Source organism: Symphodus melops (assembly GCF_947650265.1).
Source record: "Symphodus melops genome assembly, chromosome: 3".
Taxonomy (NCBI): domain Eukaryota; kingdom Metazoa; phylum Chordata; class Actinopteri; order Labriformes; family Labridae; genus Symphodus; species Symphodus melops.
In genome coordinates this window covers 27961063-27987677 of record NC_136693.1, presented here as the reverse complement: position 1 = coordinate 27987677, position 26615 = coordinate 27961063, and the positions used below count along the sequence as shown (strand labels likewise).

The following is a 26615-nucleotide window of genomic DNA, read 5'->3' as shown; positions in this document are numbered from 1 at the left end:
TTCAGTGTTGAACGGTGAGGACTGATGAGTGCAGTCAGTGCGGTGGACTCACCAGGGCTTTTTTCTATAACACATTTTTTTGTAACTTTTCTTCGGGGTTTTGTGGATCCTAATTACAGGAAGTGAAGCGTCACACTGCGGGGAGAAGATGTCTGTGGCCGGGCTGAAGAAACAGTTCCACAAAGCCAGTCAGGTATGGAGACGCCTGTTTATTATTGCTCCTTCATAACAACAACTGTTTGGATGTGGATCAGGTTTGCAGCTTACTGTTCACAGAAACCTGCAAGGAGCATGAAAAGTAGACTCAAGTGAACTGTTCTATCGATCCGAGGGGGATGGAGGAGGCTTGTTGACATTATTTCTCTTTGTTACGTTTCTACATTCATATAACTTAGTTTGGTACGTAAACAACGTCGCCCCAGACACTGTTAAGAAATTTAAAAGTAAAGGTAATGACAGGAGGGATAACTCTGTTATTTAGAGTCAGTTAGAGTCAATCAATCATCAATCAACTAATCCAACATCCATCTTTATTTGTGTGGATATATATGTTATTTATATTTAACAGAAAGAGCAGCTCTAGATAAGACTGTTTTTATTACTTACAAAGACCCAACATTAATCCGCCATGGGTAAAGCCCTTTGCAATATTTAGTAAAATAATAGGGGCAATGATAAACTTCTTAAGAGGCAGAACTGGACTCATGCTGATTGGACATCTGCTGCTGCTGCGTTAGGCTCGGAGTGTGTGATAGAGAGAGAGGAAGAGAGAAGGATGGAGACAAACAAACAAACAACAACAACAGCATCAATGAGCCATCACAAACACTGGTTTAATTACAACTCCATACATGTATGTGGTGGTGGACACGGTATAGTCACTCTGTGATCTGATGACAGTCTGCTGATTGAATCATTGTTTGTGATCACAGCCCATTCAAGCCTGTTCAAATATAACTCCTATAATACTGCACACAGTGCGGTGCTGCTGGCACGGTGTTACCTCCAGCAGCCTCACATCTTGTTGTCTTGTGGCAGGTTCAACTGGACACTAGGTCAGATCTATGGCCCGAATCTTCCTGACTGATCAAGTTGAAGGTTATTCTCACAGTACAGCACGGCGTGTGGGCGGGCGTACTTTAGGTTACTGTGGATCGATTTGAACGTTTGGATTTCATGGGATCATGTTGGAACAATGCTCATGTGTTTGTCTCACTGAGCTGTGGATCTTGAGTCAGACATGTCTGAGCTTTGTTGATAAAGTAGAAGCCAGCGGCAGAACTGCAGGGGGAAATGTGCCTGGCTGAAGGGAGCCTGGCAGCTTGGAGTTTCTTCTAAAAGGCTATTTGTATCTGTCCGGTGTTCTGGTTCAATCTGTGAAGCCTGATGCGTTTGACACTTCGTTAGATCTTAAACTGCAAAGGTGGCCTTCAATACTGACTAATTAACTAACACAAACCAGACCGTAAACATGTTTTTCTGCTTTATATTCGACATTTTTATGGGTGTTAATGGGATGTCTGGGGCTTCAGCAGCCTGCCTCATGTGGACGTTTGAGGAAGTGTTTCCACTTGGCCTCATTTTCCAATCCCAGCGGCCGCTGCTTGGTTCGTGCACAGAGTTATCATTAGAGCTGCTGGATTGTTTTTCATGTGGAACATCTGTGAACACAGTGCTGCGTTTCACTGATGGAAAATCTGCAATCAGAGAATCATCATTTTTGGAAAATGGACACACTCAGCCAATCCAGTGACAGGAGAATCTTACTGTTGTGTTCTGAAAGCAGAGAGTGACAGGGAGCGTTGTAACAAAGCTCCTTACTCTGATGCTGCGACGGTGTCACTTCAGTGTCCTCGTCTGTGATTTCACATTGCGTTATGGCGTGGTGACAGCACAACATTGAACAAACAGTGGAGGCTTCACATTCAGGTGTCTGTGGCTCAGTGGGTCGTCTCTCAACAGGAAGGTTGGGGGTTCGATCCTCAGCTCCTTCAGCCACACGTACAATGTGACCTAAGATACTTAACCGTGATTGGCTGCAGCCGCTCCATCGGCAGCATGTGCAAGTGTGTGAATGGGGTTAGTTACTGATGATGGACACCTGTGTGTGAGTGTGTAACCTGCAGAGTAAAAGAGACTAAAGCGCTTTACAAGCTCAAGTCCTTTTACCATTTACACTCACTTCTAACAACATTCATATTGGAGGTTAAACAGCGGCGTGTGAACTGGGATCATGAAAAAACGATGGCCTGACTTTGTTGCCTGATGTCTGCTGCTTTCTCGTCACCTTAATCTGGGACTGAGTGATAGTATTTGAAGATATTCCAGTGTGCACACACCAAATGTCTACTGTCAACCACTTCCTGTTTGTGTTTGTGTGATTCCCTCATATTGAACTTTGAAGTGGAAGATGAGTTTCTCTTTCACATCCTGATGTTCAGAGAGAACATGCCAGTAAGGCTGCTGAACTGCTGATGTGAGCCGCTCATTTCTTTTTAAAGCAAATGTAAAAATAAAATCATCGAGGGCTCGTTTCCCGCCTCCATGCAGAGTTTTTTTTTGTTTTGGTTTGTTTTGGTTTTTCACGGTACTTTTTGTGAGACACGTTCTGATCAGAACATTTACATTAGCCCCGGTGGTTTCCTGCTTCTGCACACACACTCAGGAAACATCTGAGAATAACAAGCAGGCTGCATCAATCAGACTTCTCACCCCTGCAGATAAGCAAACAACAGATTGTTTTTCACAGCTTTAGGAATATGTCAAAATGTCACAAAACATTGTTTGCTATCACATCTGCTTCCTGAAGTGGAAATGAAACGGTGACATTGCTGCACTGTTTCCTGAAGGTTAATGTTTCAGTGAGAGCTGAAACTCAGCACCATTTTAACTTTACGTTTATTTTTAAGCTATTATTTTGGATAAATCTGTAACAGAAGTGACGTGCAATGAAGTGCAAAAAAACATGAGAGCAGAGAACATCGCAACAAAAACAACAAACTGGAAACAAAAGCACAAAAACTGTTTTGGTGTGTTTTATGATTCAATTCCAAAAAGTGATTGTAATAACATACGCAGTGAATGTTACATGAACTGAATTTTATTTTGAAAGAACTTCTCAAAATAAGAGAAGAGACTGAAACGTACACATCTGCACCACTTCAGTAATAATGTTTGTTTTTCCCGCTCAGTTTGAACCAACTTTACAAACAGAAAGTCTTTCTGTGAATGAACGCTTCTTTGGTTCACATATAAGCTTTAACAGTTTTGAACTGTTACTGTACACACACACACCCCCCCCCCCACACACACACACACAGTACAGTAGGTTTCCTGGATGTGTTCATGTCTGCACATGCGGCGCGTGAGTCACACCAAACAAACAGGGAGAGTGTGTTCGCTAGTTTTAGGGCTCTGTGACCGATGTGACTAATGTTACGCTTACACTGTTTGCTGTCTGCGTCATAAAACAAAGACACGATGAGATGAACAGAGACGAGTATTAAAGTACTCATTAGACACTTCTTTTGACTGACTTACACCTTTCGGACCACATGGGGAGCGAGTTGTGTCCTACAGTCAGAGAAGTGTCACGATGGCTGCTGCTCTGAGACACTTTTCACCTGGTGGTTACTCAAGCAGAGGACGGTTTATTAGCTGAGGGCGGAATGTGTCTTTCCTCTATCTATGACTTGATAACAGCACTGCTCTTATTTCTTATTGACCTCTCAGTTTACTGTGTAAAGTCCACAGTGCAGACGCTGTGGAGCTCCTGATATGCTACCACACACACTATTGGCTCTGTCTTAGTGACAGGTGTGTTCTTCACCACTGAATAGTTTCACTTTATTTAAGGTCTTCCATAAATTCATGAATGTAATATATGATCCCACTAAAGGGCTGGGAAAGTTGAATATTGTCGGATATTTGAGTCGAATGGTATTTAGGTCCAGATGGTACTGGCCATTCTCTGTCTGTATGTAGAGTAAGGGAGCTAGATAAAGGAAGTGATAATCCTGTGGTGTTAAACTGTGAGGGGAAAATGGAGTTTGTTGTGGGAAGCTAACAGTGAAAAAAACAAAGTGGACACAAGACGATGTGAGGAGACTCAGACTAAACAGTTAAACAGATCACACTGGCTTGTTGGCACAAAATAGAATGAAGGTTTTAAAAAAATAATTCATGTATATTTTTATATGTTGGCCCACAATGTCAGTCACATGATGCACTTGAACTGTAACGCAGTAAGCCTTCACCATGGGCCAGTAGCCACAGACGGGCTCCTCTGGTTCTACTGCCCTGATGTGAACAAGTCAAGTGAACGGCTAACATCTTACAGTAAACATGCTGGATGAGATGCTGGCTGAAGCAATGGTTGGTGATGCTAATAACGCTAACAAACAAATTCAATGCATAGCTGTACTAAATGTTGAATAAATTGTGCTTAATTTGGACTGTTTTCTGTTTTGTGAGTTTTGTCTTAGCGTACCTTTTTAACTATAATCAGTCTAAGTCAGTAAGATGTTAACTGCTCAGGAACGTCCCTATTGGAACAGATCCTAATTATACATGACACAAGTTGGTAATATAAGAATTATTACCAGAAATTAACTTCATTTTTTAAACTAGATTAGCTGAATTAAATGTCTCCAGACTCAAACAGGCACGCACATTCATCACTGTGGCCTGTCAGCAGGAGATTGTTGAAAGGTTGCTGCTAAGAGCAACTTGAAATGGACAAATCAAAGCTTTGTTTTTCAGATCCAGCAGGGATATCTGGCTTTCAGTTCAACCAAATCATAAAAGCTCAATAAAGGAGCAAACCTGCCGAGGCTTAACTGCAGCCTAAATAATCCTCTTCCTGCAGTAGCATCATATCATCACAGGTACCTAAACACGCCTGCAGCCTTCGACTCAAACAGAATGCCACTAGATAGCGATGTAGTGGTGACACCTCTGAAAACAATCATCCATCTTTAATGTCCGAGTGACGCAGATCCTGCACCACAGACGCCTGTCGGACCGGCAAACAGCCGTTCAGCTCATTAATATTTCATAAGCTCATCATCATTTGGGCAGCTTGAGGATGAGCTGATCATCGGACTGATGAGGTAAAGTGAGAGCCCTCTGACCTGCAGCTTTCACATGATGTGTTGTTGGAGGGTTCTGACATGTGAAATATGATACCAGTCGTTTCCACTGATGATGCGTTTCATGGTCTAAGTGTTTTTTACCAAACAGTTCCTAAAATTACTTTTCAGAATAAAGGACCGACTCACCATTTGGCTACTGGTGTTCGAGAACCGCCAGGCTGTTGATGAAGAAACGCATCATCTTTGTTCAGCTGTAGTGTCGGTGCAGCAGCTACACTGGAGAGCTGCACTATGAAAAACAGACAAACGTTGGTTGTTTTAGAAGTTAGAAATAATAAATGTGCTGTCAAATTCTGATCATGATTAGATTTTGATCATCCTCAAGGTGAATATTAGAGAGAGTTAGATGTGTTTCCTCTCGAAGCATCTTGTGGAGCACAACACATTTGGGCTGCAGCAGAGGTGAGCAGTGTGCTGTTGGGGGTCTTTGAGCCGTCTTCTCTCTACTCTGTTACCGTTTTTAAAATGCATCTTCAGCTGTAACTAACACTCAACTGTTTACAGAGGGAGTATTTGGGTGGTGGATTTTTTCACTTTTGAAGGAGATACTCCTGACCTGGCCAAGAGTGTACGTCTGCAGCCTGGATGCTGTCGTCTGGTGGCCTGAAGCCACGCCCCCTGAGCTTCTAATTTTCAAAATAAAGCTCCGGAAATCATGCTGTTGAATTGTCACAAATAAAAATACTTGATACTATAAATGAAGACAAATAAAATACTTGCCAAATGCTATTCTTTTAGAGTACCTGAAATGTGAGATTTCCAGACTGAGGCCAAAACTGTGTCCACCTGACTGTTCACAGTGAGAGACTATCCCTGTCAGAGTGGGGGGGAGTAGCGGATGAAGCAACAGAGTCCGCTATGCAACACTATAATGAGAATATGTGTATAGATAGCAGCGCTACGTGTGGCTCTGTGGAATGAAAACATAAAAGAGCGTACAGACGAACAGGAAACGTGATGAATAAATATTGATATTATAGTCTTGCTTCATTGTGTTGAACCAGCTGTCATCATGATTTGTTTGGCTTCTATGTTGCCTGACTGAACGCTTAATTACATTCCTGTGGTCTGACACATCTCTGCTAATGATAACAGACAAACATGTCACTGCTGTGGACAGCTGCTAATGAGGTCATTACCTGGAGCAGGTGACCAAGAGGATTAGTAACCTTGTTAGCACGCTAACAGTCTCTCAGAGTATTATTTTTCAAACACCTAACCATTTTAAGAATAAAGGACCAGCCAACCACTAGCGTTGATTCTCTTAGACAGAGCAGTGATGTTTGATGTTGTAGGTTGAGGTTCGAGTACGTCTGTCTGAACCGTTAAATGGAACAAATAAACAATGAAACGTCTGCCAGCTGCCTCTTCCTGCCATCACACCGTGAAACGTGTGAAGCTCAACAACCACACAGCAGCCTGCTGAAGCTGTGGTTCCATATGAACCCCGCGCAACACACACCTACATGCTGCACAGACACAATGACAGTGTTGTCGGGTAGATAACTGTGTGTGTGTGTGTGTGTGTGTGTGTGTGTGAAGGTTACGCTCAATGAAAGGCCTTTTCAGTGTTATCTACTCAAGGACAGCTCAAGCTCTTCAGCTTACATATTACTCAGAAGGACAGACGCCACATGTTTTGTACTGATGAGACACATGGAAAGATAACGTTTTCCTTTAGTTTGGGTTACATTGAAAAGTAGGATTGTACTCATATCAGCAGTGGCTGGTCAATAGAGGGCGCTATGTGTGCCGCCCACCCACTACCCACCCACATCCCACAAGGAGAACGCCAGACGTTCACAGAATGTGACTTCTTAACATTAGTTTTAATTATACAGGCTGTACGTATTATTTAAAATGATAAAGTCAATATTATACTATATATTGATACTGAGTACGTTACACTAATCTGCAATAAAAATGTTCATGTCTGAAGTTACTGATCAGGGACGTGTTTAGCGCTCTGGGCCTCCATTAACATGCGTTTAAGTTTGACATGCACATGTGTTTCTCTTCAGTACGACAGACAGGAGCTTTGTGGGGAGCTGGAAACTGTGCTCATGGACTCTTTACTTACCACTGAAATAGGCAGCAGAGAGAAACGTCCCATGATCTGAGACATAAAGAGCAAGTGTCACCTGATCCAAACATCCTGTTTATTAAGGTCGATAAGAGCGGCAGACGAGATGAGTTTAGGACATCAGTGCCTGTTAGTGCATATGCTGTTTGTTGAGTAAAATAGATGTCTGAATAGTTAAAATGCTTGTGATGACATTTCCGCTTGCCAACTAATGGCATTTTATGGTACGTGTTAGCATCAAGCTAACAAATTAAGATATACCTCCAATGCACCAGCTGCCAATGACTCATATCTATGCTGAGATGACTGGTTACTAGGGCTGTGACTAAATATCCATGAAGCAATTTATCATTGTCTTTACGTGTGTGATACAATAAGCAAAGTCTCGACACTAAATATCAGTATTAAAAAAAAAATCAGACTTTTCACTTTTCAGAGACACGACCCCTCGCGTCTGTGTCTCTGATATAAATTTAAGTCATCTGAATGGAGCCTAATAAGTTGACCGTGGGGTCAAATAACAAGGAGAGCATGTTGGGCTAAAACGTAAAATGTAAAATATATTTGTATTTTCCAGTTACAGCAGATAGCTGTTACTGTTAATGTCTGTGATTGTACTGTTCTCTGTCTACATTTAGTCTGATCACATGTACCTCCACCTTTTGTGATATATTTAGATTTGTAATTTTATGTACATTTAAATTTTGACCCTTTACTTTTTATCAACACAACAAGTTTCCTTGTGTAATGTTATTGTTTCCCCCTGGGGACAAATAACGTTTTTTGAATTGAAAACCATTTCTTTAATTAATCAAATATCTCGATTTTTAAATCCAGACGACAGAACAGCTCTCTGTCAAAAGGCTCCAAACACTTGATAAATGTATTTTTCATAGGCTTCTTTATGTGGGTTCATTTTATGTTATTAAGAAATGTGCTCTGCTCTTGTGAAACGACCGAGCGTGACATTTCTTTTCACTTTAACCACAGTGACAGACACACATCTTCTTCGAGGTTTCCCACAGCGTCAGAATATGACTGAGTCGTTTGACTGAACCTGCAGCAGTCTCAGCTCTTCTTTTTTCTTATACTCTTTTACTATTCAAGATATTTCTCTGAATGTTTACAATACACAGACAGCTTTTATTCCCCTACTGAATTTTAATGTTTTTTTTGGAATGCACTCAGAGATGAATATTGTGCTGACGATCTTTATGGATTATTAATGGTTCATTTATTACCCAGGGAGCTCGATCGTGGGTGGGTGAGCTCACGAGAGAGAGAGGCGCACTGCACTCTTTGTTAATGAGCACGCCCTTACAGAAACGGTGCTTTTAGTACAATACATATACAATACAGAGTTGGCTGGAAATGTCAGCTTTATCTTGCGTTTTTCACTTTTGTTTTCTTTTGTTTTGTTTTCTTTTGTTTTGGGGGGTTTTTTTAGGATTTTTTAGTCCCATGAGTCACATTTTCTTCCAGCTGTGAAATCAGAAGTAACAGACGCTGTGGATGAGTTTGATGAAAAGTTGTCTGACGTTTACCTGGTTAAAGTTGACTTCCTGTCCTCCATTTGTTTCCCCCTCTGTCTCATTGATAAAGTCCTTCTGGACAAAGTAACATGACATGTTGGAGTAAACATTTTTCACATGATCCCGTCAAGTCGTTCTTCATTTTCTCCACATTTAAGAACATCACGAGGTCTTTTTAACCAGTGCGATGCTTTGGGGTGAATAAAATACTTTAAAAGACAAAGGTGCACCAGTGATTAGATTAGACACATTTGTCTCTACATGAGATATAATGATGCATTATAGGACGGATGTGACTGCAGCAGGGTTTTATGAAGTCCTTTGAATAGAGCCGGAGCGCTCTCTGATCACTGAGCTGATCTTTGACAACACTGTCCTTTGTTTTATTGAGCCGGGTGTACAAACAACAGGCGGCCACGCATCGCCTGGATGAAATCGATGAGCGGCTGTCTATAGTGAAGGATTGTTGCTCTGATTAGATAACACACACACACACACACACATACAACTTCCACAGTATTAACTTAAAGGTAATGGAGCGTAGGGAAACTTTGTGGTATGCTTGGGTCAGACACTGTATCCTGCTGCTTTCTAACATCAAACACCTCCACTGTTTTCAGGAGATGCTCCAATATTAATTTGATTGTTTCAGTCTTTGCTTTTCTTTGCTTTTAATCTCAAACTTTATCCCTAACTTTGAACCTCATCTGTGTCTTTACGCTTTAAAGCACTTTGGGTTATCTCCTGTTGTTTTTTAATGTGCCATAGAAGTAGAAGTTACTTGACTTGACTTTAAAATGTAATCCAATATTACTGTCAATAATATTCACAAAACTTAATTGCTCAAATGTGTTTTGTCTTTTATGATTTCTGGAAACAACAAATCAATTTAAAACGGATAAAGGGAGGTGCAGCTCTGTTTTGCCCGCTCGTATTTCTCTAACTTGTGAAGGTGGTGTTTCTCCGTCCCCTCCTCTGCCTCTTCAGTGGAGCTCCTTTGGGAGCAAAGTCCAACAATATGGTTTCTGCTAACACACACAAACACACAACAACAGAATTCCTGTGTACGTGTGAGCAGGCCAGTGACTCACCTCCTCGAGAGATTCCTCCCGGTATTGAATGGACGTGCTGATTACTCCTCGAGGCCCCTTGTTTTGTTTCACCTTCCCTCCCGTCAGTAGAACATCTGTGACAGACTGTCTTTCACTCACGACTGTCTGAGTCCAGCCGACCTGGAATGATTTCAAATGTCCCTCCTGATCCTCCATGCTGTGGGGAGGGAATCGACTGTTCTGAACATTGTGTTAATTACTGTGGACCATCATTAACGGCCCAACATTTAAGAAGTTAAATTAACCTAAATATGACCTTTTCTTTATTTACCCTGCAATCTAAAGTCAAATCTCTTTAAAGTGGTTTAAATGATTTCACCTTTTCGGGCCACCATTAAATAGTTTAATGAGTTTTCAAGAGGAAAAAGATTACAGCTGACGTCAGCAGAGAAGATTGAATATCTCTTCATGCTCATTCCTGCATCTCCTTTAGTGCAACTCCTCACGTGTTTCAGAAAGTTCAAGTCTACCTTTGTGAGTAAAAAGCTAGTCCTTATTTAAATAAAGATTTTATAATATATGTAAGCATGAGACTGGAATATTTAAATCTGTCCATATCGAGCTTGTTATTTGTCACCCTGAAGCCAAACACAGGCAGAGGAGCATCTGAGTGATGTTTATGGACTTTGATGCTCGGATCATTTTTTATACTTACCTTTGAGATTAGCTTCCCATACGAGCTGAATATCAGATTGTCCTGCTGCTTTAAAGGGAAAAACTAGCATGATTTTAAAAGTAGCGTTCCCTCAGTGCTCCATCTGAACACGCCCCCTCCCCTCTTTGAGCCCTCGAAGGCCACGCCCCTCACTTACATGCACGAGCGGCGTTACTCCAGAAGTGGACCTCAGCTCATCTCTTGCATTACGTCGAAACGACGTCATCTCATGTCTCATTCAGCGCTCAGTAAACTCCCAGTATAAACAGGGTCATGCACTGTGAGTGTGGTTCGTTATCCCGGACAGACTTTATAAAGACACAAATAAAGATGCTGCTCGCTCAGCAGAACAGCTGGAGACAAACAGTTTACACTCAAAGACGTTTTTGTTCTTTTCTACTTACATTCTTGTGGTGTGCAGGGCATAGTTTTGTCATTCAGTGTATTTAGGAGCCATCCTAATTTTAAAGCTGCAGTACGATGTCTCTGTATTTTTACCACAAAAGCCTCAGTGAAGTATGCAAACTAAAATATTCTTCTCCTTGTGTTCTTGCTACAAAGGCGTTTGTTGAGCTGCTGGGTCACCAACGTGTTTGTTTGTACAGAGAAGTGGGAGAATATAGACAAAGATAATGTTTATGTGTGCATGCTTTTATTTGTGTGCCTTCTACAGAGGAAGGAACAGGCAGGCTGTGTGTCCCCTCAGCTCACCTCACATCCCCTCTGTCTGTTTTCAGAGCACAGGGAGCTTCAGGTACTCCCACCTATCAACACCCTCCCAATCAAAGAAATTACAGAGACTGGATGTGGAGTATTTGTGGCTTTAATATTGACTGTCCCTTAATGAAGAAAAAATCATCTTGATGTTGAAGATGGTAGCTTGCTGCAGAGTAAAGCCGGAGCAGAATGCTTATACTATAAGTGACTGCACTCATCACTAATCTAACGTTCAGATAAGAAGTGTCAGTGTGGAATAAATGCAGGATAAATATGCTCCATCCTCCAATTTTAATGTTTATTAAGACTAGTTAAGTGATGTACCTAATAATAAACCTCATAATAAAAAAGGTCATTAAATCAGATTATGAATGCAACATAAGCACATTAAGACCTAATGTAGATGTTTTCAGTATTTGTGTTGAAGTTTGTCCCAGATGTCAAAACCAATGTTGGACCAACTTTTTCATTTAGTTTAATTTTAATTTGGCTCATGTGACTCAATATTGTTGTTCTCACACATAAACAACACTCATGACACAAGCACACACACAGTTTCACCACAGCTTTACCAGGATCTTTTCCTGCAAGACCTCTAAAGTGTCCATGTGGAGTCAGGATGAAGACAGCAGGTACAAGTCAGGAAGCATTCACAGCAGGAGGGAGCGACAAGGTTTGTTTCATTACAGATTATTTCACACTGGTTCATTGATACTGAATACGTTTAATTACACTCCGCACTGATGTAAAAACGTTGCCCATTATCTGTAAAACTACAGTAAGTGTGAAATAAAACTGTGTGAGGCAGACTGACATTTTCTCAAAGTCGTCACTGGTGCAAACGTAAAAGCAGAGAATAACTTGTTTTACAGTAAGACTGTAAAGAATGTTCTTTTCATTGAAACTGATCCAGACCCCCCTTCACTGTCCCAGAAAGAGGCTCTGGCAGCCAAATCGGGCTCATTTCTGAATCTGCTAATTTTACCCAGGCTCTGACCCACTTGGTGCCTACAACCTTTCTTTCTGTTGGCAGCACTTTGTATGGAGCCTTGGACACAAACACACACACACCCACGCATTCACAGTATCAGTCCAGAGAGAGCAGTGATGGGGCTGAGGGGTATTGGAAAGGCTTCATAGATATTAAAGTATGGCTTGATTAATGATAGCTTTGTTGTTCTTGTGTTAGAGGGATGATTCAAGTGATCAACGTGGCAAATTTACTGTGAAACTAAAGTTACATTGAGGTTATAATGCACCTCTTAAAGGTTAAAAAAAAAAAGTTGGCCAAAAAAAAGGCCAACTGGGACCGACGGGCAGCGACAGAGCTGGACACGCCGCAAAAACCAGTATGACTACCGCTCACCGACGGGCGGTATGTGTCAGGGCCTTTAAATCCAATCATAAAGAACAGATAGTTGCGATGCACAGGCTGGTGTCCTGTTAGTGGCAGTTTGAAATGTCAAGCTAATAAAACAGTAAATCCTTGTTTTCTCAAAGACAAAATGAGTCACAATCATTTGTTTTTTTCTATTTCCAGTGACTCAAAACGATGAAACGCTTCACTGTGAGAGTCACTCCACTCCAGCTGTTCTTCTTGAGAACTGCTTTGTCACTTTGCTCCATTGTTCTTAATGACTTCCTGAAGCCCCTAACTTACTGTTGTGCCCTTTGTTTTTTATTAAACCTGTGATTGTGCAACAGCTCATTAGACTGTGACCTTCTAAAATACACAACAGTATCAGCCCCCTCCCTCCACCACATGCTTCCCCGCAGCCTCAGTAGTACAGTACATTGTTAGCTGATCCGGTCTGGATGCTTACATAAGGCCTGGCAGCAGCAGCTCTTACTTCATAATTTACTGATATTAGACAATGCTGCATGCGGAAATAACGGCACTTCCTTCCCGTCCTGCTGAACTCTCAGTCCCTCGCCATCATCAGCGCTGAGAGTCGTTCAGTGAAAAGGAAAATGTTTTTACATCCTTCTGAGGAGCTGCTCACTTTCTTTTCACACGACTGAAGAAAAGATGAAGGAAGTTAAATGTTGGTTCATAAACAAGTGGACTGCTTTTTCTTGTCATACCACCGTTATATTTGGACTGTTACATAAACAGCCTGCTCTGATTGAGATCATTTAGATGCTTCTTTAAAATGTAGAGGAGGATCTAGCCTTTAAAGCTCAATAAAGTCTAATCAACTAAAAAGAATAATTCTGTTTTGGAGTTCTTATATATCAGTAGAGTCAGCCTTTTTACACGGCCTTGTTTCCACACAGTTCCAGTATGGCGGCTGTGGCTCAGTGGGAGAATAACTTTATTATCACTTGATGGAAATGTTGGTTTCACACTCTGTTATTGAGAGACATGCTTCTCACACACACACATGCACAAACAGGACCTGTGGAGGGATGTCAGAGTGAGGCTGCTGCACACTGCTACACTACAGCAGTTAGGTGCCTTGCTCAAGGACACACAGGCAGTACTTGGGAAGACCAACTTCCATATTATTGTCCTCACCAGGACTTGAACCATCATACATCCATCATGAGCACTGAGCAACGTTTAGCACAGTCACATATCTGTCGTGTTCTGCAGCTCTCTGACCTCGACGTCACTTCTTACTCTGAAGGTTAAAACAGACGAAAGCGGTCCAACATGACCACAGAGGTTCAGCGCTTCCTAAAATTGACTTACTAACTCAGAATCAGTTTGATTTGCCAAGACTGTGGGCACATACAAGGAAAGTGACTCTGAAATACAGACAAACTTGGTGACATACTCACTTAACACGAGAACAAGTTAGAGAAATGAGCATGAACACAGTTAAAAAAACATCCTATAACTACTTTATACAGGCCTTTGGATGCAAATGTAAAAAATCAAATGTGACAAACTGTGGGAACAATCATTGAGTCAGAGACAGCATTCAAAAGACACTCCTTTAATCCACGCAGGGTGAAGAAGGCAGGCCAGCTCATGCATGGGAGAGATAAATACAAACACGCAGAAACATGAGCTAATGCTGGGTGGAGACAACACGTAGAGACGATAGTGCAAAGGTGCTGAGATGATTACCGTCATTGATCAGGTTGCTATAAATAGAGGTGGGTGTTTTTTTTCTTCTGTTGACTGAAAGGCAGGAGGAGGTTTTCTTCCCAACTGGCCGACTGCCCTCAATCTTTCAGTGCACAGAATTTTAATCCTCTTTAGACCTGCCAGAGACCGGTGTTAGAGGCCCATTCCTCCTTGTGACACACTTACAAAAACTACACGGGCCAACTATGCAGGACGTCTTCATATAGTGAAGGCTAACAGCTCATGACAAGCCGGTAACGGTTTTGAAAAGGAGGTCAAATCAGGATTGTTGAAAAAGTTGATCCCTCCATGTGGATCACAGAAAAACATGCAGTATGGCATAGAACAGTGCCTGTAGGCTAGCTCGCTCGCTCGCGCTCTCTCTCTCTCTCTCTCTCATACACATGATATTACTGCAAGTCTCAACCTTTAAATCTCACTTTGAATCATGTGTAGTTTCAGCAGATGAGCGTTCTGTCTCTTTTAAAGGACGTTTTTTTCTTGTCACTGTACCTCGTGCTAAATGTTGATTCACGTTGGGTCTTTGTGATGAAGCAAAGAGTCGGGTCTTTCACCTGCTTTTGTAAAGTGCCTTGAGATTACACGATTAGATGCTACAGTCGTACTCGGAACATTTGAACGGGAGTTGAACATTTTATTATGAAATAGAAGGAAAACAGAATAGATGCTGTTTGAGTTCACTGATGTTGCTCAGCTGAACTCTGTCTGGTGAGGCTCGGGCTGTGAGGAGGGTGTCGTCCTGAAGAAAGGAGCTGCTGAACAATGAGACTGAGCTGTTGTCATAGTTTCACTGAGGAATGGGCTTTGTCAAGTAAGATCTCTACAAGCCCACAGACGCACTCACTGACTCAGTGTCAATGCACACGTCAGAAGCGTCCTCCAAAGACAAGTGAAGTGAAGAGAGACGTAGAAATTGATGATGAAGAAGATAATTTAAAAAAAAAACAACAACAACACATTTGGCGTACAAGTCATCACATTCAAAGGATGACAAATAGTGTCCTTCTGAGAAAAGGTTTGGATTCAGGCTTCTGTTCTTCCTGTTGATTGTTGGGGGTTTTCACACATGCACAAAGCTCCTGAGAAAGTCCCCAAAATGAGTCTTTTCTTTACTCAAACAGCTGATCCCCGCCCCCCCAGCTTCACTCTGAGTCTGTGCTGGTGGCTGTGGCTCCGTCGGGAGAGTCGGTCGAAGAACACACACATGAATATTATGAATCCATAAATCCAAAATGTTCCTTTTTACCTCATGCCTTGTCTGGCTGCCAAAACTGAGACCTCGTTGAAATAAACCATGAAAATGGCCAAGATATGAGAAAGTGATGATGATGGGTTTGTTGGATGATGTTGATTTAAGGACGGTTTTGATGCTGATTTGACCTCTCAAGAACAGCTGTCCCTGCCCGTCAGCTCCTGTTGTTCTTACTCTCTGATGTACCCTTTATTGAATGTTTGGTTTGTCTGAATAAAAAGCTCTTTGCTCTTTCTGTGTTTAGCTCCTCAGTGAAAAGATCAGCGGGGCAGAGGGCACCAAGCTGGATGAAGACTTCATGGAGATGGAGAGGGTGAGTGAAGTTCACGTGTCTGCTCTGCATTAATGGGCTTTTCTCATGTGTGGCCTCATTATTTGTGGGAGGTTGTCTGAAGATGTGTACTTGGGTTGTCATTACAACTGTTCGCTCATATTTAACTTTCTTACATCATGACTTGTGAGGTGAACCGGTGCATGCTGCATGGAGGCTTCAGAGGTTTTGAAATGATCATTTCTACATCAATAATCCAAACTTCATATTTGATATGTGTTTTTGTGATGTGAGTCCTCACTCAGATAATCATCCTCACTTCTTTCATATTTTCGGGATGAAATAGCTCACCAAATATATTTTAATTGATTTTCAGCCTCACTCTGCGTCTGTAACCACCATCCTGCCTGACGTTGACAACGTGACTTCTGTGTGTTGATTGTGCCTTAAAATAATTAAATCAAAATCAAAATTACACGTAATAGCCTACGTGTGTCAAAATCCTTTCCCAAAAGATTCATAAGGAATTTATCAATTGTGCAAAAATATTTTTAATACAATTTTAAAATAATCTCCCCCTCGCCGGCCATGTATTCAGGTTGTTAAACAGTTTATTACGACATTGTATTTTCTCGGTGGATCTCTGAATTTTCAACATTTCTTTCTTCATCCCATCAGAAAATCGAGGTCACCAACAAATCCGTGTTTGATCTCTTGTCCAAAACAACAGAATACCTCCAGCCAAACCCAGGTACAAAAAAACCCCCAGAATATGTGAACGTTCATTTTGTCGCACACTTCAACACAGACTGAAGATGAAATCCAGTAAGTGGTTCTGTCTTTGTTGTCCTCTCCAGCCTCCCGGGCCAAACTGAACATGCTGAACACCGTGTCGAAGATCCGCGGGCAGGTGAAGACCACGGGCTACCCTCAAACAGAAGGCCTGCTGGGAGACTGCATGCTGCGCTACGGTCATGAGCTGGGACACGATTCTGTCTTTGGTACAAAAAGAAAAAAAAAAGCATCTTTGATTTGTGCGACATGATTTTAAGAACAGTCCGCTCAAAAGCAACAGAGCAGGTTGTGCTGTACCCAACTCAGAAAAGTGACTGTCTATTATTATTATTATTATTGGTTCAGTGCGACAGGTCAACTGATCACTGAATTTAAAGTGTGTGTGTGTGTGTGTGTGTGTGTCCTGCAGGCGGTGCTCTGGTGGACATGGGGGAGGCCATGAGGCAGATGGCCGATGTGAAGGACTCCCTGGACATAAACGTCAAACAAAACTTCATCGACCCGTTGCAGACGTTGCAGGACAAGGACCTGAAAGAGATCACGGTACGTACCAGCAGCAGCAGCTGGAGCGTCTCCCTCCTCTTCTTATAATGAGAATCAGAAATACTTAATTAATCCCTGAAAAAACATGACATTACTCTCAGTCTCAAATCAATTCTCAGTGAGATATTTATACAATGACATCTCTCTGCATATCCAGGCTGTTTGAGCTTGTAACTACAGTGATGACATCAGTCTTTAAGTATATGATATTAAAGGTTAAAGTCAAGACTTCCTCATAATAAGACTCCTTAGACTCAGACGGCGCACGTTGATGCATCAGATGAATACTGCAGGACACGTGACTCAACATCACACTTGTGGTCGAGCGTCATGCTCAAACACAGCTGGACTCTTCCAAAGGTTCTGCACACATTCGAAGAGATATGATCGTTATCAGGGCTGTGCCACATTGACACATCTAGACTAATCAATGACGTCAAGCTGCCTGGAGTGAACAACAAGTTCTCCCAAATATCCTGCAGATTTCAGAAAGAGCTGCTGACCTTGGTCTGTAGAGAAGGCTGAACTGTATCAGGGTGTTTTTGCTTTCTGACATTAGGGACAGTGAATTAACATTAAACATTCATTAAGTCATTAAATGTTAGCCCTGTGTTTGGAAATAAAAGAAAGTGTATCTTGTGGTTTTTGTTTGCAGCACCACCTGAAGAAGCTGGAGGGCCGCAGGTTAGACTTTGACTATAAGAAAAAGCGTCAGGGGAAGATCCCAGATGAGGAGATCCAACAGGCTGTGGAGAAGTTTGAGGAGAGCAAAGATCTGGCAGAGAGGAGCATGTTCAACTTCCTGGAGAATGATGTAAGTGATGGAAGAACTCCAGAAAATAAACAAGCTGCACCAAGACACATTAAAAACTGTTGCACTGAATTTATATTTAAACTTCGATCTCAAGTTTAGAAGAATTAAGAATTTAAAACCTTTTTTTTAAGGCTTTTTTCTGTTTTTGTTGCAACAAAGAGTAATAATTTTATTCAACATTTTATGACAGAATAAAAAAGCCCAGAGCTTTTTGAAGGATTGCATTTTTCTGGGGATAACCTAATGAATGTGTGTGTGTGTGTGTGTGTGTGTGTGTGTGTGTGTGTGTACGTGTGTGTGTTTGCCCCTGTGCCCAACAGGTGGAGCAGGTGAGCCAGCTGTCAGCATTGATCGAGGCAGCTGTAGATTATCACCGGCAGTCGTGTGAAATCCTGGAGGAGCTCAGTGGAAAGCTGCAGAAGAGGTGAGGTGACTGTGCTCTGTTGTGCTTCACCTCCACTCTGCTGTGTGTAATTACTCTGCAGGAGAGAGAGAGAGAGAGCACCTCGTCACGTCCTGCAGCACGGACTGCTTGCTTCACTGAGAGCATGAATCCAGGTGGACACGGCACATCTTTGAAGAGTTGATATAAGAACTAGGCAGACTGTTTTCTTGTGGCTAGAATATTTTGGCATTTTTGGTCTACAACTGGACGAACCCACATCCAAGCGTCCCCTTTTAATAAGGCGGCCACATTGTTCCCCCTAACCATGACCGAGCTGACAGTAGATACATATACCAGTGTGTATCCACCTTTGTGTTTGGAGGAACTATGGAGGACACAATATCATTACTAAAGCAGAAGTACACCAATATTTTTTAAATCTGCTTTAATTCATTTATAAATAAAACATTTCATATATATGTTAACAATAATAAATAAACACTGTTCAGTGTAGTTACGTACATTCACTGTAATCATGTAGATTACAGGTTAACTTTGAAGTACTTAAGAAAAAGCTACTTTCCATTTATGCGTCACTGCAGCTCATTGGTAACAGCTGTACCTGCGCAGCTACAGTGAAGCCAATTCAAAATAATCTGTTAGCTAATATCTAAATATATATATGTATATATATATCTAAATATATCTAAATATCACAGCACAATACTCACGTAAAATATTTCACTCTCTTAGCAACACTATGAGAAGGCCCACTCGCTTGATTTAATAAGTGCTGATTTACTTTAACATAACTCTGTGAAGATCTAAAGTCAGGACTTTGAAGTGGAGTGATGTCACGCTGCGATCAGAGAACTTCTCCAACCATCACTTACACGTTTTGTTCACAGAAGAGGTGCAGATTAAAGACTTTATTCCAAAGTGAAACCACAGTTTAATTCAGTTTATTATAATATGTATCTACCTGACCCACATATCGAGCTGCCTCTTGTTATCGCTCCAGCTTCACGCTCCTCATGCTCACGATGTGCCACAGGGAAGACGATCCGGTCCAGCCCTGACAGACAGCTCGTGTCCTGCATGTTCTTTGTTCTTATTAACTGCAGCATAAATCTGGATCAAATATCATCATCCATGTTTCTTTTACTGCCTTAATAATTCTTTGATTGCCGTGTGAACCTCAGAGGGCGAGTAAAAGCTGGAGGGAGGTTGAGATTTCCTGCAGAATCGATACAGAATGGATGCAGACTCCTGTGATGCCATTTATTCAAACTGTGCTGCCGTAACAGCATGGCTTCTTTCTCATTATTACTGTTTCATTACGGTGCAAGAGCTTTCACAGAGAGTGTGTTTCACTCAGCTGAGCTTAGATAGATTAAACACAATTGTTGGAAAATAATAAAGGACACATTTGGGCTTTTTTCTCGTGGAGTTAAATCAGTGATTTGACCTTTTTCTTCTTTTTTTTGTCATAAAAAAACAAGTTAGTTTTTTGTTTTTTTTTGTTCATTCTGCTATCTTCTCGTCCCAGAATATCGACAGCCAGCAGCCGGCCCAAGAGAGAGTTCAAATCGAAGTCTATCAGGAGCAGGATGGAGACCTTGGACAACAGTCAGCACAACGGCCTGTCCTACAGCTCCTCGCTAAAATCCACCGGTACAGATACCATATATCTGTCCTCATTCTGTCTAAAGCTTCATTGTTCGCTTTGAGTTCCAGTGTCTTTTCTCTTTTTGTTACCCCGACAGATATTCAAATCAACAACACAGTCAACGGAAAAAGTAGGTATCCTTGTATGCAGCGTTAAAGTTTCAACCTTCATCCTCTGTCCCCGTATCATCATCATGTTTTTTCTTTGTGTGTGCCACTTACTCAGACTAACAGCAAACATGAGCTGTGACGTAAACTCAGAGGACAGACCTAGCTTAAAGAGTTTTCAACTTAGGTTATGTCCGATATCCTAAACTTAAATTGCCAGATTTCACATTCCAGCAATTTATTGGATTTTCCGTTGTTTAGGGCGAAGAATGGGGGTGGGACTTGACAAGCCTAAGCTTCTTCCTATCCCGTTTTGAACAAGTCAAATGTGTATTATATTGGAAAAAAAAAATTCATAAAGATTTCTGTTGCATTATTTTTTTCTGTTTATTTATTAATGTTTTATCTATTTATAATTGTTTGAATAAAGAAACCAGAGGTAACTTCTGCTTGTAGATTAGGATGAGTTGAACCTGATCAGAGAGTCTCAAAGCTGCTCGGTGAACAGAGAACTGTGTAGCAGTGATCCCTTGTATCCCTGGAGGGACATCGTATATATAGTCTGTATTTTGGCAGTTTGGTGGTGCTGTGACGCGTCTCTAACACAGGCCTGAGGTGGGATGTAAACAAACACCGACCAGCACACACGAGGAAAACTCCTGCGGTGACGAATAATTAGTCAGCTCTGCCAAGGTTCACTTCTCCCAACTGAGTGAATCAAGACCGATCAATATTCTGCTAAAGCTGACCGCTGAGGCAAATCAAATTAGCGGGGCTCGTTTTAGCCCTTCCCAGACAATCCTGGTAGGCATGAAGGCATCATGGAGGATAACACAAGTGAGAGACTGTTTTAAGGAGAACACTTCTCCTGCCTACATGTTGATACAGCTTTACAGATGCACGTTTTCCATGACTGTATCTGAAAAAAGCAATGCTGCCCTCTGCAGGTGAAATTCAGACACCACTGGCATACGCGCATTATGAAAAGTGTTGTGAGGAATCAAAGAACACATTCAGGACAACTTCATCAAAACGTGTGTGCATTGTTCTGTTTTGTCATGTACTCAAAAACATCTTCATTTGTGGTTGCATGTCACCCAGCTGATCATATAACCTCTGCTCCTCTCTCATGGCCTGAGAGCCCCAGCACCAACGGCAATATTCACCGTGAGTAACACACACACCGACTCTGCACGCCAGCAGTTAGAACCAAATAAAACTGATGCAGCAGAAAAGTGTCAGAGCTGCTCAGCTGATTATTACATCATATACACAGAAAAAAACATCTGCTTTCAACTTTAAAGTCAGGGTGCAAGCTCTCAGTTCAGCTCGTGGGCGTCTGTGGCTCAGATGGTCGAGTTGGTCGTCTCTCAACCGGAAGGTCGAGGGTTCAATCCCCAGCTCTTGTCTCTGGACTGCGGTGTGTACTTGGGCAAAACTATTCCTCCCCCAAGTTGCTTCTGAATTGCTCCAGTGGCGTATGAATGGGATTGGTTTCCTCTGATGGTCACCTCGTCCATCAGTGTGTGACACGCTGTACAAGCTCAAGTCCATTTACCATCTCAGTTTGATCAAAGAGTTTAAAGCAGCGTCGAGGTCATTTGTAGTATTACATTCCTTAATGATTGCAGAAATGTAGCACACAATGCAACACCAGCTAACAGATAATGTTATCAAAATGAGTGAGTAGTTGAATTGAATTCATTGCTGCAGAGTCCTGCACTGCGAGGAAAGATCAACATGCCCTGTCTTCACTAACGCTCAGCGGTCACACAAAGCTGGCTACCAACTCCATAAATCAACCTAACACGTGTGTTAGCAGCATATGACCAATCACAGACATCATTAAGTCGACATGTCACAGTGGAGAGGAAGCCTCAGGAGAACGATCGACACATGGAGTTTAAATATTCATTAAGATGGCTCAGGATAAATACTGAGCACGAAACAAATTCCATCCCATCTCACAGTCTACATCAGCATCTGTACTTTGTCTTTCCCATGTTTCCCCCCAAATCATTAAAGGACAGTATGCAAAGCTCGACGGTGAAGAATCAGTTTCTTCAGTTTCATTCATTTTGTTCTCTCGTCCTGCGGTGCAGAGTCCGACGTGTTGGACCAGCCGTGCTGCCGCTCCCTCTACGACTTTGAACCCGAGAACGAGGGCGAGCTGGGCTTCAAGGAGGGTGACATCATAATCCTCACCAACCAAATAGACGAGAACTGGTATGAAGGCATGATCAACGGTGAGTCCGGCTTTTTCCCCATCAACTACGTGGAGGTTATCGTTCCGCTGCCACAGTGAGGATGGACGGGGAGTCGTCTGCAGACTCCCTCCTGTCACGCCCAGCCTCCGTCCTCAGCTCTGCCCGGCTCAAAGCAAGCACGGGGGCCAGCACAGCCGAGCTGATGATCTTCAAACTGAGCTCGAGAAGTAGTCGTTTTGTCCCAAGCCGACTTAAGTTGTCGTTGATCACGTTGTTCCGTTTTATTTTTGTTGATATTTACGAACCTAAAGCCAATTTAAACCCAAGCCATTAAGTGGGACAGAACTCCTGATTGGTCTGACTGAAAAAGTCTCGCCTTATCAAACTTTCTAATCCATCCTTCCAGTCCCTCAGGTGACCCTGCTCCATGTTCATGCTGATCCAAGTTTAACCTCTTGAGCTATCTGTCAGGTTCTGCCCCACATCACCACACATGAAGGCTGCTCAGCTCGGCTCACAGCAAACTGGTGGATGTCAGGACAACACATGATCACATATTGGAACATTACACCCAGTCCAGGCAATTTACCTTCTACCATAGATGCCCCAAAGAGTGAGTCTCGTTTAATCACAAATGCAAAGGGAAAGCTTGAAGAGTTGGTTAGCTCAAGTCACCCCAGGTATCAAGCCATGCAGATGCTTTAAAATGCTACATTTTATATGGCCACGTTTGAGACTTTGGAAAAAAAGAGATGATGCCTTGAGTTGATAGTCAGCTTGTTTTACTATCCAAAAAAAAAAAAAATGTGTTGCCTAAGAAGGTCTCAGATCTGCTTTAGTCGTGTAATCCACTGAGTTTGTGTGTTGTAATGTGAAACTTGTTTTATTGACAAACGAGCCTTGTTGTTTGTTTCTGATGCTGTCTCGTTCCTGCAGGTAGAGTCCAGCTAAAGTCAACGGGTAATTCCAGTTTACAGCTGTGTTCTTGGTTTGCCAGTTTGCCTTCAGTTCTTTTAAGAGTTATAATGCACTGACAGTGTCGAGAAAAAACAAGCATCCAAACAACAATAAAAACGGGTCACTAAGCCGCAAACTTGCAACAATTAATGACAAATGACTGCTGGTCAGCATGATCATTTATTGTTTTGGTTCCTTCTCTCTTGATTTGACTCCCCGTACACTGCTCAGCACCATGAAGAAGACAGAGAGACACGAGCAGTATAAAATGATTTAAAGGAGGGCAGAAACCCCGACTCCCATCGGGACGCCAGTACACTCTGTGATACATTAGTTGGCTAACATTTCATATGCCTTATGTTTTGTCCTTATGAATTCTTGAGGGGCTAAATATGCTGCTCTGATAGGCAAGCAGCCAAATGATTTGGGATTAAAAAAAAATGGCAGCAAACATAATCCCTTTTGTGATTGTGGTCTGCGTCATCCACTGCCTTTAGGTCTGTGTACTTTCTTTACTGATTCCACAGGAGAGAAATATTGTCCTCTTAATCTGTGATCTCGTGTTGCATTCTTGCAGAAGCACAACGTGTAAAGCAGAGCGAGCTCTTAATCTTTTGGCGTCACTTGAAATGTGAAGAGAAACAACTGCTGATATAAACCAATCATTATTTGTATCGCGTCAATTCATAATCGAGACGCTTAATATGCAGGAAGGATTTCTTCTTTGTATTCCTCTCCTTCTTGTTGTCCTCCTGAGGTGGAGCTCGGAGCAGGCCGTGCATGAATGAGGACGCCGCTGGTTGTATTTCCTCCATTGAAACTGTTCCCAAAAAAACTGACTTCACGTTTTCATGTGAAGTCAAAGATGTTTTTTAAAAACCCCATAATGTTGGACTTTGTTGTCTTAAAAGATAAGAACGATGGCCCAAGGCATGAACATGTCTCCCCGTGGAGGTTTCAGCTCGACGGCGCTCCTCCCTTCTTTCCTTGCTCGTTGATATGGCACATCCTTTTTTACGTGGATGTCACACACACACACACACACACACACACACAGCTCCTGGGCAGTGATTAGAAGTCAGAGTTAAGGTCACTGATGTGTGGAAATAGTGAAAGACGTCGACAGCAGTCTGCCTCTTTGTGTTGTCGTTTTCTTTATGTTGTTTTCCTCCCTTCCTTCCTGACGTTTGCCTGCTGTGCCCAGAACACATGTTGTCATAACTGTGATTTCCACCTCTGTGAATGTCCTCTTATGTCTCTGTTGTTTACACGCTCTGAATGTGACGTACTGTATGAAATCGCTCTTTGAAATGTCGTCTGTGTTGCACTGACTCTTTTAGAAACTACCTTCCACACATTGTTTCTTTGTTTCTCTTCCTGACTTTTGTTTCACGGTTGCACTTTTGTACTCACAGTCACTACCATGTCAGATGTATACGTGAAGTCAGAGTGGTAGAAAATCAGATTTATATAACCTCTGGTGTTTTTCAGTCATCTACAATGAATCCATTATTTGAAAATTGAATTAATTTGAATTTAGGTTTTTTTTAATTTTTTTTACAAGAGTAGGTTTGTCACATTGAGTCACACATGAGCTTGTTGAAAAATATGAATGTATTGGATATATATAAGTATCAGTGTTTTCTTATGACTGTGCTGATCCTTCACACAGAGAGTTTTTAAAAACGTCCCAGCAGCCCTCACTGCTCAGTTCTCCTGATGCTTGACGGAGAATATTTACTGAAATGACACCAGACAAGAAGCCTCTGTTTACCTCAAATGCATCTCCTGTTTTAAAGAAATCACACGTTGTCTGGATTAATCCAGGGTAATCTACTTTTCCACAGCACTCAATCCGTCTGTATTCTTGAGTCTGTCTCTGTCGAGATTTTAGTGACATTTTTCTTTCTGCTCCAAAAGTGCAAAGTGTCTCGAAGAGGTGAAAAGTGCATTTTTTAGAAGTGAAAGAAAGAAAAACTTGATTTCTCTGGAAACACTTCAAACCGGTCGATGTTTAAACTCACACTATTCTTAAATTATTGGAGAGAATCCAATGATTCGGCACTCATTTGGATGATTGTGAGAATTGTTTGATGAGAATTCAGATTTAACAACAAAATAAAAACTGTTGTGTTGACCTTGATACTCAAAAAAAAGGGAAAAGCAGAAAGCAGGGGTTCATTGGTTAAACTGAAAGTTAGCATTGATGGAGATGTCGCTGTGGAAATGAACATTACACTGAGTTTGACAATGTGAGCCTTCAGTGTAGAAGTCTTTCTACCCCAAATCTGATCGTTTGTGTTTCTATTTGAGAAATAAAAACGACATCCTAACTGTGTCCACTTGATATAACCGAGGACCTGAGTGCCCGTCCAAATGTGTACTTCATAGATTACAGTACTTTAATCTTATATGGATGTGTGGACCAACTTTAATATCTATAAAATAGACAGAAAAAAAATGACCTCGGTTATTTACTGTTAGCTTGCAATTGCCTTGACGTTCAAGATGTTGCATGGTGATATATTTTTTCTGTATAGATTGTTATAATGGTTTTTAATACTGCAGAGCTCAACACAGTCACAATACATTAAACAGAGAAATGTTCATCAGCCTGGGTCAAACCTCCAGGGAACAACTGCACTGGGAGTTCAGACGACTTGGACTTGGTCTGAGAAACAAATTTAGTTATCATGGACCAATAGGAACACGCTGTACCAATTCTATTCCCACAGCATTTGAGCACAAACACATTGAATTGATTGCAAAATTCGCCTTTCAGCTGTTTTGGAAGCAGTTAGCTGCACACTATAAATGACTTACTCTTCGATACACTAAACAAAGGTCTCTGTCCACACTTTGTCGCTCTGTTGTTTTTAATGTTCAAACAATTTTAGGCAAAGAAAGTGGCCTCAAAGTTCTGTGTTTTTATTTCCGTAGCCTTATTTATGCAAATGGTGTATTTAAGATGTTGTAAATGATTATATGAATAAATATATTGCATAAATAAAAGACGAGACAATGTTGCGCCTTCAGTGACTGTTTTTGTGTCTATCTATCTTCTCTTTGGTTTCTGTGCATTTCTTTTGTCTCCATTAAAGGAAAAACTTTTTGATCCAGTAGATGTCGCCCTTGAGCACCATGATGAAACCAAAACAAACTTCTGTTTGGTGACACCTCTTCCATTATTCTAAAGTCTCCTCCAGCGACACACCTCCAACCCCTCTAAAACTACACAAAGAGGTTTAAATTAGATATCACTATTT

The 26615-nt window shown here is 41.7% G+C and overlaps 1 protein-coding gene across 2 annotated transcripts; it reads left to right on the top strand.

Moving 5' to 3' along the window:
• sh3gl3a (SH3-domain GRB2-like 3a) lies at positions 1-26384 on the top strand. Of its 2 annotated transcripts, XM_079339768.1 has the most exons (11): positions 1-193; positions 15846-15914; positions 16551-16623; positions 16730-16873; positions 17077-17210; positions 17866-18024; positions 18345-18448; positions 19959-20083; positions 20176-20208; positions 21287-21352; positions 22288-26384. In XM_079339768.1, the coding sequence occupies exons 1-11, from the start codon at positions 149-151 to the stop codon at positions 22488-22490; spliced, it is 1155 nt and encodes a 384-aa protein (XP_079195894.1). In that variant the 5' UTR covers positions 1-148; the 3' UTR covers positions 22491-26384. The 2 variants fall into 2 exon arrangements, with proteins under 2 accessions (XP_079195894.1, XP_079195895.1); XM_079339769.1 differs by lacking the exon at positions 21287-21352.
• The last annotated feature ends 231 nt before the right edge of the window (positions 26385-26615 follow it).

Bases quoted from the DNA above. Each gene is read 5' to 3' on its own strand.
- sh3gl3a (XM_079339768.1), top strand. From the start codon at position 149: ATGTCTGTGGCCGGGCTGAAGAAACAGTTCCACAAAGCCAGTCAG. The intron at 18,025-18,344 runs GTAAGTGATGGA...TGTGCCCAACAG, and splicing joins TCAACTTCCTGGAGAATGAT to GTGGAGCAGGTGAGCCAGCT. The intron at 20,209-21,286 runs GTAGGTATCCTT...CATGTCACCCAG, and splicing joins CAACACAGTCAACGGAAAAA to CTGATCATATAACCTCTGCT.